The sequence below is a fragment of the Xiphophorus maculatus genome, chromosome 16 (genome assembly GCF_002775205.1).
Source record: "Xiphophorus maculatus strain JP 163 A chromosome 16, X_maculatus-5.0-male, whole genome shotgun sequence".
NCBI classification, from domain to species: Eukaryota; Metazoa; Chordata; class Actinopteri; order Cyprinodontiformes; family Poeciliidae; genus Xiphophorus; species Xiphophorus maculatus.
This window is the reverse complement of record NC_036458.1, coordinates 18,172,168-18,186,026: the sequence shown is the minus strand read 5'-3', so window position 1 is coordinate 18,186,026 and position 13,859 is coordinate 18,172,168. Positions and strand designations below refer to the sequence as shown.

The 13,859-nt window shown below is 39.9% G+C and overlaps 1 protein-coding gene across 2 annotated transcripts in view; it reads right to left on the bottom strand.

Annotated features, from left to right (window-relative positions):
• Positions 1–13,859, bottom strand: part of myo15a (myosin XVA) — a 53,327-nt gene that overhangs the window by 20,496 nt on the left and 18,972 nt on the right. The window contains exons 8-33 of one of the 2 annotated variants that reach the window (XM_023349701.1): positions 13,744–13,847; positions 13,589–13,652; positions 13,396–13,509; positions 13,149–13,310; positions 12,327–12,440; positions 10,220–10,278; positions 10,010–10,133; positions 9,166–9,261; positions 8,892–9,023; positions 8,689–8,814; positions 7,862–7,939; positions 7,603–7,766; positions 7,442–7,487; positions 7,238–7,362; positions 6,041–6,158; positions 5,714–5,889; positions 5,295–5,379; positions 5,055–5,108; positions 4,809–4,890; positions 4,408–4,538; positions 3,401–3,496; positions 3,079–3,314; positions 2,471–2,661; positions 1,946–2,018; positions 873–1,064; positions 668–786 (exon numbers count right to left, since the gene is read on the bottom strand). In XM_023349701.1, coding sequence (XP_023205469.1) covers positions 668–786; positions 873–1,064; positions 1,946–2,018; positions 2,471–2,661; positions 3,079–3,314; positions 3,401–3,496; positions 4,408–4,538; positions 4,809–4,890; positions 5,055–5,108; positions 5,295–5,379; positions 5,714–5,889; positions 6,041–6,158; positions 7,238–7,362; positions 7,442–7,487; positions 7,603–7,766; positions 7,862–7,939; positions 8,689–8,814; positions 8,892–9,023; positions 9,166–9,261; positions 10,010–10,133; positions 10,220–10,278; positions 12,327–12,440; positions 13,149–13,310; positions 13,396–13,509; positions 13,589–13,652; positions 13,744–13,847 — 3,061 coding nt within the window. The remainder of the gene's footprint in view (positions 1–667; positions 787–872; positions 1,065–1,945; positions 2,019–2,470; positions 2,662–3,078; positions 3,315–3,400; positions 3,497–4,407; positions 4,539–4,808; positions 4,891–5,054; positions 5,109–5,294; positions 5,380–5,713; positions 5,890–6,040; positions 6,159–7,237; positions 7,363–7,441; positions 7,488–7,602; positions 7,767–7,861; positions 7,940–8,688; positions 8,815–8,891; positions 9,024–9,165; positions 9,262–10,009; positions 10,134–10,219; positions 10,279–12,326; positions 12,441–13,148; positions 13,311–13,395; positions 13,510–13,588; positions 13,653–13,743; positions 13,848–13,859) is intronic. The other variant, XM_023349702.1, reaches the window with a different exon arrangement.

Below are 13,859 nucleotides of genomic sequence, written 5' to 3'. Positions count from 1 at the left end.
ACAGACAACCAGAACATGAAAACAAAGTTAATAATAGAACTGAGATCACAAAAGCTGCAGTTTTACTCTGATTAGCTGAGGCAAAAAAAATGAATGCACCTTGAAACGAAAACGCCTGGATCTAGTATTGTGTATGACCGCTATCATTTTTAAAGAAAACATAAAGTTTTCTAGGCATAAAATCAACAAGTTGGCGATATACATCGTATTTTGTAGTGTAGAATCCCATAGGAAATATTGCTTTTGAATAAAAACTAAAGTTTGTTTTTTTTTGACAAATCTAGTTAGGTGTACTACTTTATGCTGAGTGACCACAGTAAATCACAGGTTAGGGTGGCAGTCTGTTAGGACGTTTCATCGCCACAAAGGAACCTCTATCTTGAGCTGGAAACTTGGTAACTCGCTTGTGATCAGATTTTTTATTTTTTTTACATTACAGTATTTGTCAACTCTGAACATGGAAATATATGTAAGTAAAAAGGAGAAAGTGTAATCATCATCCTTATTTTTACCTAAAAACATATTTTGTACTAGTAAAAGACAAGAAGTTTCACTGTGATGACGATTCGTTTCTGCAGTTGTGTATAGAGCCTCCTGTAGGTCGAGTCTTCTCTATAAACATCGTTTTATCCCCGTTCTGTGAACTACTCAGTGTGTGTTTGTGCACCGTGACTGTAGTAACCATCAGAGTCAGGCAGGCTGTAGGCCGGTCTGCTGCCGCTGCTGCTGAGAGGAAAGGAAGATGGAAGCTCCTCGTCTGAGTCAAAGCCGCTGCCCAACAAGGTGCTGGGAAAAGAAAGGGAACAATCCACCATATGCCAGAGGTTCTCTTTACTGGATTTGATGTTACTGAGTGTATTCTGCAGACTGACAGGCTGGTATTAGCTCTGACTCTAGCTGGGTTATCAGTGCTGATGATAAAGTAACTCTTCTGCTTGGGAAAGTCCACAGGAAGCTCCAGGTCCGCTATCAGGTCCAGCACATAGTCATGGCCAGCTAACTCCACCCACTGGCTCTGCTCCTTCATCAGAACCGAACTCCCCCTCCACCAGTCGGACACTCCTCTGCAAAACCAAAACAATGCGGGATGCCCGACTGTTATCTACAGCATCCTCCACATTAATTAGCATCCCTGTAAAAAAATAAGAAATAAACCAACCTTTTCAGTACCTTTACTCAGAGGAGGGTAAAAAACACATCTTATGAAGTTATTTCAATTGATTTTTTGTTATATGCAACAATATGTTTTAAAAAAGTAGTCAGATAGTCATTCCCTCCTGTGTCTGTTCAATTCAAGCAAGCATCAACATGAGGAATTAGTTACGTTGTTACCTGAGCCCAAAAGCAACAAGAACAACTGGTGGAGAGGATTTCAAGGTCCGTTAAAACTGGGATATTTCACAAAATAGTGGTTTCTGGACTCTTCCTAAGTTAAAACATTAATATATGTTATAATTTGTTGTTGATCAGGACCCTGACTTGTATGAATATACATCCTTTTTGGTATTTGAAAATGTTTAATTTTCTGTAAAATTGTGAAAATCACAAAATCTGTAATTGGAATTAGAGAGAAATACACGAGTATATCCTGCAATACTAAAAAAAATATTGAATATAAATTTTAACATTGTTGAAATAATTAGTGTAATCAAACACAAACATTGAATAAAAGGTATTTTCAATTTCTATAAAGGCTTCACTTTGTAACATTCATGACTGTGTGTAGGAACTTCCTGTTGTAAGCACGGTGTGACATAGAAGCAAATTTATCTCACCAGTCTTCAACAAAGGTCTGAATTTATTTATTTTTTGTCATGTTATGCTACTGCAAGTGAAGATTAATTCACATCTTTACTACAGGGGAAAGCATACATTTAATAAACATGAAGCACATTGTTTTTCTGAAAGAATGCCTGAAACACAAATTAGCTAAGTCCATTAGCACCTGTGACGCAGGATATGTCCCGCTAAATCCTCCCCGCTGGTCCAAGAATGAACGGGACACAGGAAGGATCCTCCTGCAGAAGAATAGCAGTAATATAAAAAAAGCTGTGGACTTATTTTATTTATTTATCTTCTTAAAAATACTTTCAGCTCTGTAGAGACCGGATAATGGCTTCATTTAAAAGCCAGCGGAGTTCAAGCCACCTGATATGACCTGGTGATGAATAATCAATGGTGGGATAATGAGGCTGTAACTGATCTCGCTGAATAATAGTGAATAATAGTGATGCTGGTGGATATGTCTTCTTTTCTTTGAGCATGGCCTTTCAATTAGTTGATAACAAGCTGCATTCAAACCAGCTGTTAAGAGTATTTGCTTTAAAAATACATTTTAAACTTTCAAAGTAGATATACGGAAGCACATTTCTAACAATGCATTTGATTTACTATTCACCTTTTAGACTTTCGCGCAGAGTTTTTGTGTTTTCTTGAGAAGAAATATAAATGTTTTCTGTTTGTGCCTCACCATCAAAGCAGTGCACCTGCAGCACCATGTTTGCCTTCTTCCTATTGGCTGTCCACTCCAGCAGAGACAGCGGATAGGTCCGCGCAGCTTCGGGGAAGGAGCCGAGGCTTTGCTGCATCTTCTGATTGGCTTGGATGAGTCTGTGCTGCAGTAGCGCCTGGCAACCAGCAGGGGCATGATCTGACACAAACCTGAGAAACGATTTACAAAATTAAGGTAAAAAACCTGTTACAGTGGCTTTAACTGTAACAGTTTTTTTTTTCATTTCCTATTTTTCATTTATCCCTTTTTCAATTTTTCCTTTTTTTTCCCTAATTTTCAAAGGGGAAATAAATGAATCCATGAATAAATATAAATGGGAATAAAAATGTCAATTTCTCAATTATTTATTTGTGTTACTCATTTATTTATTTATTTTCCCTATTTATTTCTGTATTTAGTTTTAGCTGAAATGGCTCTCCATACTATGATAACCTAATTATTTTTTTTTTTACTTTAAATGTAAAAATTTAGATTTTTTTAAAATTTATTTTTAAATGTAATTTTACATTTTATTTCATTTTAACATTTTATTTGAAAATAAAACCTTATTGGGTTTGGTTTCTCACTTCAGCAGATGTTTCTCCATCTTGGGCGAAGGGGCGAAGCTGGAAGCAAACGCCAGCAGCAGCAGCCAGCCCCTCTCCGCGTTTTCGAGGTTCGTGTTTCTCCACACCTGATTGACGACCTGAGCCAGGATCTCGTCTCGTAAACCCGGGGACGTCAGCCCCCTTTGGATGACATAATTCCCAAACAGGTTTTCCTGAGCCCCGTTCAGGTGAGGGTCCCCCATAAACCGCAAAACCTGAAGAAGCCAGGACAAAGTCAAAATGATAAACAGGTGGGTTTCTGATAGTAAAGCATTTTTCTTTTTCTTTTTGGTCAGAATACCATGTTGAAAAGCTCCAGAGCCTCTCTCTTGAGGTCGTCCTCCACTTTGGTTAGAGGTAACTCCAGAGGAACCATTAGCATCCCAAATTTTGGCTCCTGCAACAACAAATCATTAAAGTTTTATAACTCTGAACTGAATCTGCTACTCTGACTAATCCAAAAGAGTTTTTATCCTTAAAAGGAGAGATTTTCCACCAGTATTGTCTTGATACCAGACCCAACTTTAGAAATATTCATAAAACCTCACACTTTTGACTTTTTCTTTGTCTCTTTACAGATACAAAAATGTGCTTTATCAGCATTCTTTACAAATTAAAATACAATTATTTTTAGCCCATTTTAATCTTATATCTCTAAATAAAAAAGTTGCCTTCCACAGTCGCAAATTCAATAAATAAAGTCCAACTGAGTTTAATTTAATCTCATTATTTTGAAGCTGTTTTGTTTCTGACTGCATACATTTGTTGAAAAACATTAGTGAACAAACCAACGAACATACTGAGGACCAAAAGACAAAGCACACAGGTCAAAGGTATCAAGAACTCACTTATTTGTTTCTGAATTTCTTTGGATGTTGGCATGATGAATTTTTTCTTTTGGAGGTTCGAGTAATCCTGGTAAGGCAGGGCGAGGGGGTTTTAAATAGTACATATGATTTTTAATCAGTAATATTTAATATTCATATTTTGATAGTGAATTAAATATATTTATATTTTATCATGTTCAAGATTGTGCTTAATTACAGGGTAATTAAGCACATAAAATGTCATGAAAACACGCCTGAACACACAGTCAGAGCTACAGCAGAAAAGTTTAAAGGAATCCATATTCATGTGCTTTTATGGCCGAGTTATGCACTACTTTGTGTCTGTTGATTTAAAATCCCCGTATCCCGAAACGCACTGATGTTTGTGGCTGGAGCGTGACAGACCTTGAGTAGTGCAGGACTACAGTCTGTGGTTAGTAATCAGGCTGCCATTTTGTGAGAAGGTTTATCAACATCTTACCCTGAAGTGGACCTGTACGTAGCGGTAAAAAGGATGGTTGTTGATGTCCAGAGGCAAAGTGAGCTGAGCTTCTTCCTGGATGTGAGGAGCCTGCAGCAAGGCCAAGCAGTCTGCGTGCAGCTCCCTCCTGACTGAGGTGACGCAGAGGCAGCAGAGAGCCAAAAAGATTAGTTCACACTCCGTGCACCATCAGGATGCTGACCAGACAGGTTATTTTGAGCTTCTTCGAAGAGGCCATTAAAGTCCGTATATTTCACCGTTTTGTTTTATTTAGTAACTACTGTCGCTCCCACCCAGCTTGATCACGCACCTTTAACGAGCTGTCAGAGTCTCAGAGCATAAATTATGAGTAGGTTCATCATGTGATGAACACTTAATGTGAAGGATGAACATCTACCCACCTGCTGCCGTCTGCAGGAGAGCGCCAAGTTCTGCAGGAATCACAAGATGGGTTACATTCACCACTTCGCGCTTCGTCAGCTCCTAAAAGAGTGGTTCAGGGTTTTTTTTTGTGTGTGCAAAAATTAAAGTGAACAGAACCGATTAACCCTGCACACTACAACACATATTTGGGAAAAACATGTTTATTAATATTTACAGTATATTATATAGAGGTAATGTAAGTTCTAGGGGAGCATCCATCCTACCATCTCTCTCTTCCTCCTCTCTTCTTCAACTTTCCTCTTGGCTTCAAACTTCATCTGGAAACAGATCGAAAAATCACACTTTTTTATTTCCATTTATGACAATCGGATGTAAAACAAACAAACAAAAAATGAAAATAAATCTTTTGCATTTGTTTTCTAAAAAAAAAAAAAAAAACTTTCTGTTTTTGCCAAACAAATAAAAAGCAAATGACACTGCATGGGAAAAGAGAGTGGATGCACCTTTATGTATTGTTTGCGGTTGACATACATTCGCACATAAGAGCGGAACCGGACCAGACTCTCCCTCATTTTCACGTAGCGCTTCCTACAGAGGAAAATGACAATTTAAGTCATAGTAAAACTGATCTAATTAATAAAAATGAACAAACCTTTCCAGTTGCCTCCTCACCTTCCTGATATATTAACACATTTTCATACAAAATGGTAAATAAACCAAAGTTAATCAAAAGTGGGTAGTACTCGTTACATTGAGTAACTTTTTTGGAAAAAAGGTACTTATATGAGTAGTTTTACTGCACTGTGCCTTTTTCTTTTACTTGAGTAATATTATTATTTCTATGTATTCATTTTGCTCCCCTGTCCCCCCTGTTAAACTCGTCTTTAGCCAGGGCTGCTAGCATGTTTAAGTCACATCTCACCTGAGAAGGAAGCCCCGGCTGTGCGCCTGAAACCCGATGATCTTGTTGCGAAATTCGACAAATCGCTTCCTGACGAAGAACATGCGGGCGTAGCGCTGCAGAGTGAGCGCGGCGAGCTCTCGGCATCGCTCTCGTTTGCACTCCAACAGCTGGTAGACGTCCTCCTTCAGAAACAGCTGCCATTTACACACACAGAAAAAGGTCACCTTCAAATGCAATGCGTAAACTTACAAAAAAAAAAAAGGATGGACACAATGAAGACATTATGTGCAGTAGAAGAACCCGGTTGCACCAGGTTGTTGTCTCTGTCGAGGTGAGGTCTCTCACCTTCGTGACCCCAATGTGGAAGGCCCCGGGTCGGAGGGGACACAGCTTGCTCAGCATGATCACACAGTTTTCTCCGTTTGCTGGAGGTGGCTGTTTAAGTCCAACCAGAGATTTATACCTGAGAGAGAAAATTCACCAGTTTGAGAAAAAAAAGCTTAATTTAATGTAGAACCCCTGGTGAGGGTTTTTAATATCAACCGGTGTGATTATTGGACCTTCTCATTCATGCTAAATATACAGCTCTGGAAAAAAATGAAGAGCCCACTGCACTGAACCGCACTGAAAACCTCCTGGCTACTCCACCGAATACTGATTTCTGAAACATTAGTATTGTTGTTTCTAAATGAGTATGAACTTGTTTTCTTTGCATTCTTTGACATCTGAAAGCACTGCATCTTTTTTTTCGTAATTTTGACCATTTCTCATTTTTTGCTAATAAATCTTTGCTTGGAATTTTGGAGACATGTTGTCAGTAGTTTGTAGAATAAAAGAACAGAGTTCATTTTACTCAAACATATACAGATAGAAAGTGAAATCAGATAAAATGATCATTGTAAGTGGTCTCTTAATTTTTTTCCAGAGCTCTATATGCATATAATTGCTTGATCTGATAAATGTGGAATTATCTGGCATCTGGAAATTATTCCCAAGAATAAACAAGATCCCTGCAATTCCCTTCCAGATATCTTGGCTAATTTATTTTTATCATTATGCCACAGAAAGAAGCGGTATGCGAGGAGCCGCCTTAAAATAAATCCACTGCTGTCCCTCAAATCCACTCAAATGAATTAATTAGAAGCTACCAAAAGTTAATCTTGTGTATTCTGATTAGATTTAGACAGTGAGAATAAAAAGGACATGTTTTTTTCCATTTAGGTTTTTTCAGTTTATAGTAACGTCTCATTTCGTCGGGGAGTGAAACACAGCAGAAGTCACGTCGGCGGTTTTTTTTTACTAATTTTTTGTTGTCCACTACACTTTGAATCGGGAGTAATTCCAACTTTTTCTACTGCACATCTTCTATGAGATGTTTCTGACGTCGTAAAAGTCTAACGTCGTCATTTTTGGCAATCAGAGTTTTATGACTTTGCATCAATTAGTTCTTATATTTACGTTTTGCAAATAATTTAGCTAAAATGTCTCCTCTGTGCTGCTGAAGGCAGATCTCAGTGGTTCTTCGCATCCAGGCCTTGGTACCTGAAGAGAAAGACGTAGAATGGCATTCTGACCGGATAGCCCTCTCTGCGGATCCTGATGGTCTCCAGGACCCCGGAGTGTCGCAGCTGGCTGCTGACCAGCTCGTCCTCAAACACGGCTGGCCGCTGTTCACAGTTGGACAAATGCACTGATTCACACGTGAATCCGTCAAGAGCTCAAACGTACAGAACGTAGATGGTGTACCTTCATGTTATTTGGTTTAATGCAGCGAACAAAAAAAGGGTTGCACCTGAAATGAATGAATAGATTATAAAGATATCACACACAGAGCTTGTTTTCTTTTTAATCTAAAGCTAATTTGGTTAATTTGCCCCTTGACATTTCTAGTAGCAGGTCCGCTTCACCTCTCCATCTTTTCCACGAGCTCCAGCAGCGATTGCTGGAACTTGCTGCTGACGGTGGGCGGCTGGTACTTCCTGGTGACTGAGCTGCTCTTCCTCATGTGGCCTCCTCCTCCTCTCTGCTGAGCCATGGCGTCTGCGTGAGCCAAGAACAGGTTTGACACCATCTACAAACACACACACAAACACACGGCTTTTATGCAACTTATCAGTAACTGACCTTTGAGTGTACTTTTTAATTAAACGTCATTTTTGGACTTACCTTGTTTCTGCTCTGAATGAACAGGTCCAACACTTCCTGCCGAACCTGATCGTAGTTCTTATCAAGGAACTTATAAACCTGGATCAGAGACATCTGGCATTATCAAATGATAAAATATAAACAGACCCACATTTTGTGACTTGGAAAAGTATTCATGCCCCCTGCACATTTCCAGTTTTTTTCGTGCTACAACCTCAAACTTTAATGTTGTTTTAAAGGTGATAAACCAACACAAAGTAGGGCATTAATGCAGTTATTTTGTAAAGAAAAACACGGTTCATGGTATTTTTACAAAATGACATGAATCTAAAAGGTAGAATTTTTATTAATATTCAGCCCTCTTTACTCAAATACTCCCAAATACAATCTAGTGCAAACAAATGTCTTAATATCTCCTCTACCTGGTAAGTAGAGCCCGGCCCGGTTCAGAGAAAATAAAGCTTTTTGGCCTTCATACAAGATTTTTAGCTGTAAATGCAATAAAAGGTACTTTTAAGGCATTGACCCTAAGATCTGAAAACAAATGCACCAACTTTAGGAAACAGTGAAAAAAATTTTATAATAAAATTTTTAGAAATGACTTATTTTGTGTTATAAGAAAGTTATTGTTCAGTTGAAAGCAACAAAAATGTCTGGAGTTGACAAAAAAACAAGCTCAAGTGGTTTGACTGCTGAAGGTTTTTTGAAATACATAATTTTGGTTTGAAATAGTTAGCTGGAGATAGGCACCAGTACCCCTCCTGACCCCACGAGGGACAAGGGTGTTAAAAAATGGATGGATGGATGGTTTGAAATATCTAAATGATGAGCTATGAGCAGCTGAGTACCTGGTAGGTGACCCGACCAGCAAAGTGTTTGATGGTGAACTCTGGGAGCGGCATCTTTGGCTTCACATACAGTGGATTGTGGCCATGGTGATAGTGACACTTTTGCAGGAAAGTGTGGTCTGTCGCCTGGCAACAAATTAGCACGACTCACACTTTGATCATTTATATATTTTGCACGTTGCACACGGTGCGACAATCCTCACCTGAGGGAAACAGCTCTGGTCGTCCAGAACCCTCAGTATCCCATGAGGCTTAGCGGCGATGATGTCGATGCAGGGCTGGTTGTCGTTAAATGTGATGTCCTGCCATGGGATCTGCTCTCTGCTGTACTCCTCCTGCAGCGGGATCACATGTTTCAGACGGGATCCGTTTTACATCTCTGCACATGCAGTCGCTGCTTTCTGCGAGACCTGAGTTTCTCAGGAAGTCTGTGTGTGTGTGAAATCGAGCCACCCTGCAGGCGTGACGCCGACTCACCAGTTCCTCCCTGAACACGATCCTGTTGAAGAAGAATTGCAGGTATTCGTTTGCATAATTAATGCAGAGCTGCTCGAAGCTGTTGAAGGCCAGATCCTGTCGCCACAAACACACACAGCAGGTGATTCTTCACGTGTGATCTTCCGATCGGACGATTATTCAGGATCTGATCTCTAAAGTTGAGCACAGGAAAGTTAGAGAGCGGTTCGTGGTTCCGCAGACCGGTGTGCTGAATGAGCTGCAGGTTTCCCAAAACTCGAATAAACCCTTAAACCGTCATATATATATTATTTTTTTTACATTGAGATCACTTTAGAATAAGCAAATTTAGTCAAGTAATATAATCTACACTGTACAACTTGTCTAAAAACCTTTATTTACAACACATGAGATTTTTACTTTAAAAAAATATCCTAATTGTTAGCAGAGCCTTGATTTCTTAACCCGTGTGGCTATTTTTTAATATATATCAGTGAGCTATGATGACAGAATAAATGCATAAGTCAAAGATCTTTGTAGTAATTCTTTAGTTTAGTATTTTTAATGATATTGTGTCTGATGGGACAAAATATTCCCAGGTCATTTAGACCTGGGAGTTATGCACAGCCTGCCCTGAATTTATGGCTTCTGGAAACTGTCTGCCTGGTGTGATAACGGGATCCAAAACAAGCAACCTATTGTGCTAAATTCAGGCTGCTACTTCCTGTGATCAGAGTCATCACGTTGGGGGTTTTTCCCATGAAATCTGTGTAGCCGCTCTCGGCAAAGGAAAATTAGGCAAAACTCCTGACATTTTTTATTTAATTCTCCCCGACAGAATACAAAATCTGCAACACTCGCCTACCTCAAATCCATAAATGTCCAGAACAGAGATGGAGAGGCTGTGTTGGCGAGGGTACACCTGAGCGTTGATCCTCTCGGTTAACCAATGGAAGATAAGCGAGTACAGAATCTTGGCAACAGCATCTCTAAAAAGTCAAAATGAATTTCTACAATCAGGAGGGGCTTATGTGTGAACTACTAGGGTTGGGTCTTGTCACCTATTTTCTCTCACCTGGCATCAACAGCATTTTCCACACTCAAAGGGCTGTAGATTTTGTCCCTCATTGTCTCCTGTGGGAGAAAACCGAGCAACAATACCCATTTAGGGATCGAGTTGATGCATTTCAGTTAACTTAAACATTTTGCGGACACTATTTTACTGCATTTATTCTCCCACTTTTTTTTTTAGTATTCCCTCCTCCTCATCTCCATCACATGCTTTGCTTCCTGTCAGCTCTTCCGCCTCACTTCTACTCGCCACCTCATCGACTCGGCAGATAAAGAGCGCTTTGAGATTCGAGAGCTTCCTTTGCCAAAATCTACTTGACCAGCACATACAGACTCTCAATGCGCGCACAAATCCAGCCAGAGGAACGAGCCGGTAGCGCTGACCCCTCTCCCGTTACATGCGCACCTTTGTAATCAGAGTTTGAATAATGCAAAAGGCTCTTGTGTTGTGTATATAAGCAGGTGGCAGACATAAGATTTCTCTCTCTCGCCACCATCACTTCCTTCTTGGAGGATTACAAGTCGATCGGATTGGATAAACTAGGCTGGCTTGTGGGAAAGCCTTTATTTTTGACTAAACATTTCTATTTTTTCCACATGATTTGGCTCATCAATCCAATGTGCAAGTGAAAAACAAAGGATAAAGCATGGATTTCCCCCTGTGATGTCTGTTTTATAAGCATAAGGGGATGGAAGAGTTTGCTTCATAACTATAACTTTTGTTTGGCTCCACAGTGATGAAGATCTGAAGAAGGTGCAAGCTTCTACTTGAGGATCTACCTGGAGCAAAGAAGAAAAGTGTTTTAACTTTGCCTTTACTGCAAAGGAGACAAAATCAGACTTCTTCCTATTATCTGAAACTGTCTGTGGAAATTTGACATGAGTGGACTTCAAATTTCTCAGAGAAGCACTTAGAAAGACTTAAGTGAAAGACAAAATGCGACTTTTCTTCCATGTTTTGCTCGTGGTTATGGATGAGGCATAAAAAAAAGTTTGGACAAAATCTCACTAGAAGGTTTAAGTGTCTATTTATAAATCTATTTATTTGCATCTTGTTGCTGTTTGTGTTTCAGGAGGTGGAGGAGGGGTAATTGGTTGCTTGGTATCTGTTTTGATTCAGAATGTACAGGTGATACGCATCAATGAAATGTAAAACATTTCAGCTACAGCGGCACTGTTTAGATCAGGTGTCAAACTCCAGTCCTCAAGGGCCGCTGTCCTGCAGTTTTTAGATGTGCCACAGATACAAAACACTGGAATGAAATGACTTAATTACCTCCTCCTTGTGTAGATCAGTTCTCCAGAGCCTTAATGACCTAATTATTCTATTCAAGTGTGGTGCAGCAGAGGCACATCTAAAAGTTGCAGGACAGCGGCAACGTTTCGAGGACTGGAGTTTGAGACCCCTGGTTTAGATCAAAGTAATGTGATGTGGTAAAATGGCCCAGTCAAAGTCCAGACATAATCCAGCTGTGGATCTGGAGCAAGATTTAATAGTTGACGTTCACAGGTAATCTGACTTTGCTTGAGCTACTTTGCAGAGAAGAATTGCAAAAAAAAGATGTCTCTAAACCGGTCGAGACATACCAAATAAAGTCCTGTCCAGGGAATACAAAGCACAAATAAAACCTAATCTTTTCAGACATCTTTTTTTTTTAAATTACAGAATAAATTTCTCTCTTCACAATTATGCACTTGTTTGTGAAAAGCAAACAAGTTAATTGTGAAAATGCTGAAAAAATAGAACAAAGAAAACCAGGCGGACAACAATGGGAGTGGATCAGTGACCACTTATTTTTTGTTGTCTATTATCCGTGTGTGTGTAGGTGTGTGTGTGTGTGTGTGTGTGTGTTGACACACATGCATCTAATTGTGTCTATGTAAAGGACACTGGGGCCAATACAATGCTTTCATTGTCCCCACACCTGTGTAAGCAAGACAACAAGGCTGCCACATGAACCAGTCAGTCTACTTCAGAGGAGTCAAGATGTCGAACGTTAAGCAGTGATAACAAAACTATAAGGAAAGGAGGAGAAAATTTCATCTCTAACACATCCGGAAATAAAATATAAACTTCTTAAACAGAAAATTCAACCTGGTTTGACACTGACCGTGACTTTGTACGTAATGGCTTTCTGTAGTCCTTCTGGTGAGATCTGCAGCAGTTCTGCCACCACCCTGATCTCCTGCGCGCTCACCACTGACGCCACCTCCTGGCCATCAGCCTCCAGCGCAGCAAGGAAAAGGGAAAATGTGTTCAATCTGCTGAGAAATCGCTGCAGGGAAATCAACCTTAATGTGGTTGATCTCATCTCAGTTTAAGATGAGCTGGGAAGTGCACCTCAGTAAATAAAATTTATTTCTGCAAGTCATTCCAACGGTAAGACTTAAATAAACACCCAGTTATTGCCTGTGTTGTGTCATCTTTTAATAATCATGTTTAGCACTTACTTTCACTGATATTCCTCCATTTGTCACCACAGTTACACTTATTGTGTAGCGGGATGGTACTTTTTGTGACAAATACCAATTACTGACAGTAGTTAGCGTCACAACAGTTGGCAAATCCCTTTGGTTTTCTGCCCTTCATGTAGAAAACACTCAACTCAGGTGTGACTTCACTACCAGTTTCTACTAGAGGCAAATTGAATGCAGCATTGTCAAAGTGTTTGATAAAAAGATTCAATATCGGACTGGCAGCTCAATGTCAGCTTAACGGGTGCAACATCTTTCCAATCAATGTTCTATTGATGACAATAGCAAGAGTTAAACCCATGTATCATACACAGAAACAAAGCTGAAATGCAATTATTTCTAATAGACTCATTTGGATAGTGTAATTGTTTTTAACTCAGAGTACTTTAAAAAGTAAGTAAATGCAAAATGCAGAGAGGGTGATAACTGCAAAATAGGTAATCAACCTAGAATACTACCTCATGTTTCTGAAAGTAAACATTGCCCAGGTGCAGTATGGACGCGAGGACTCTAAAGATGGCCGACTGGTCCTCGGGGGTGAAGTGAAGGATTTCCATGGCAGAGAGCAGACGTCGGAAATCGTCTGCATCACTCTTTCCTCTTATCAAATAGTCCCCTCCCTTTATTCAGAGACAGAGTTTAAACCGAAGAGCGAGCTGGATGAAACGATCTGCAAGGAAGACACTGTCTCTCGCTGTGTTATACCTGGTTGAGGTAATAGTAGGTTTCAGCATCTTGCAGGTAGAAAGCCTGTTTCTGCTGAGAAGGAAGACCTGCCAGCATCTCATAGAAGATGTGATAGTTCCTCTCATCTTTGGCCTGAAGCAGACATCAACAGATCATTCCACAGACAGCTAGCTACATAAAAACATCATGCTGTAGCTGTATCAGAAGCTACCTGAAAGACAATGCGGGACTTTTCCAGCAGATACTGAGAGGTTATGGCACCAGTGATTATACCACTAGACAAACAAATACAAGGGGGTAAAAAAGATAACACATAAGTAGGATTACAAAGGAGTTGAAGAATCAAAATTTCTCTTCCGTACTCACTCCTCCAGGTAGACCTCTATGTATTTCCCAAAGCGGCTAGAATTATTGTTTCGCACAGTTTTGGCATTTCCAAAGGATTCCAGCAGAGGCGCCGCCTCAAGGATCTACCAGGTGTT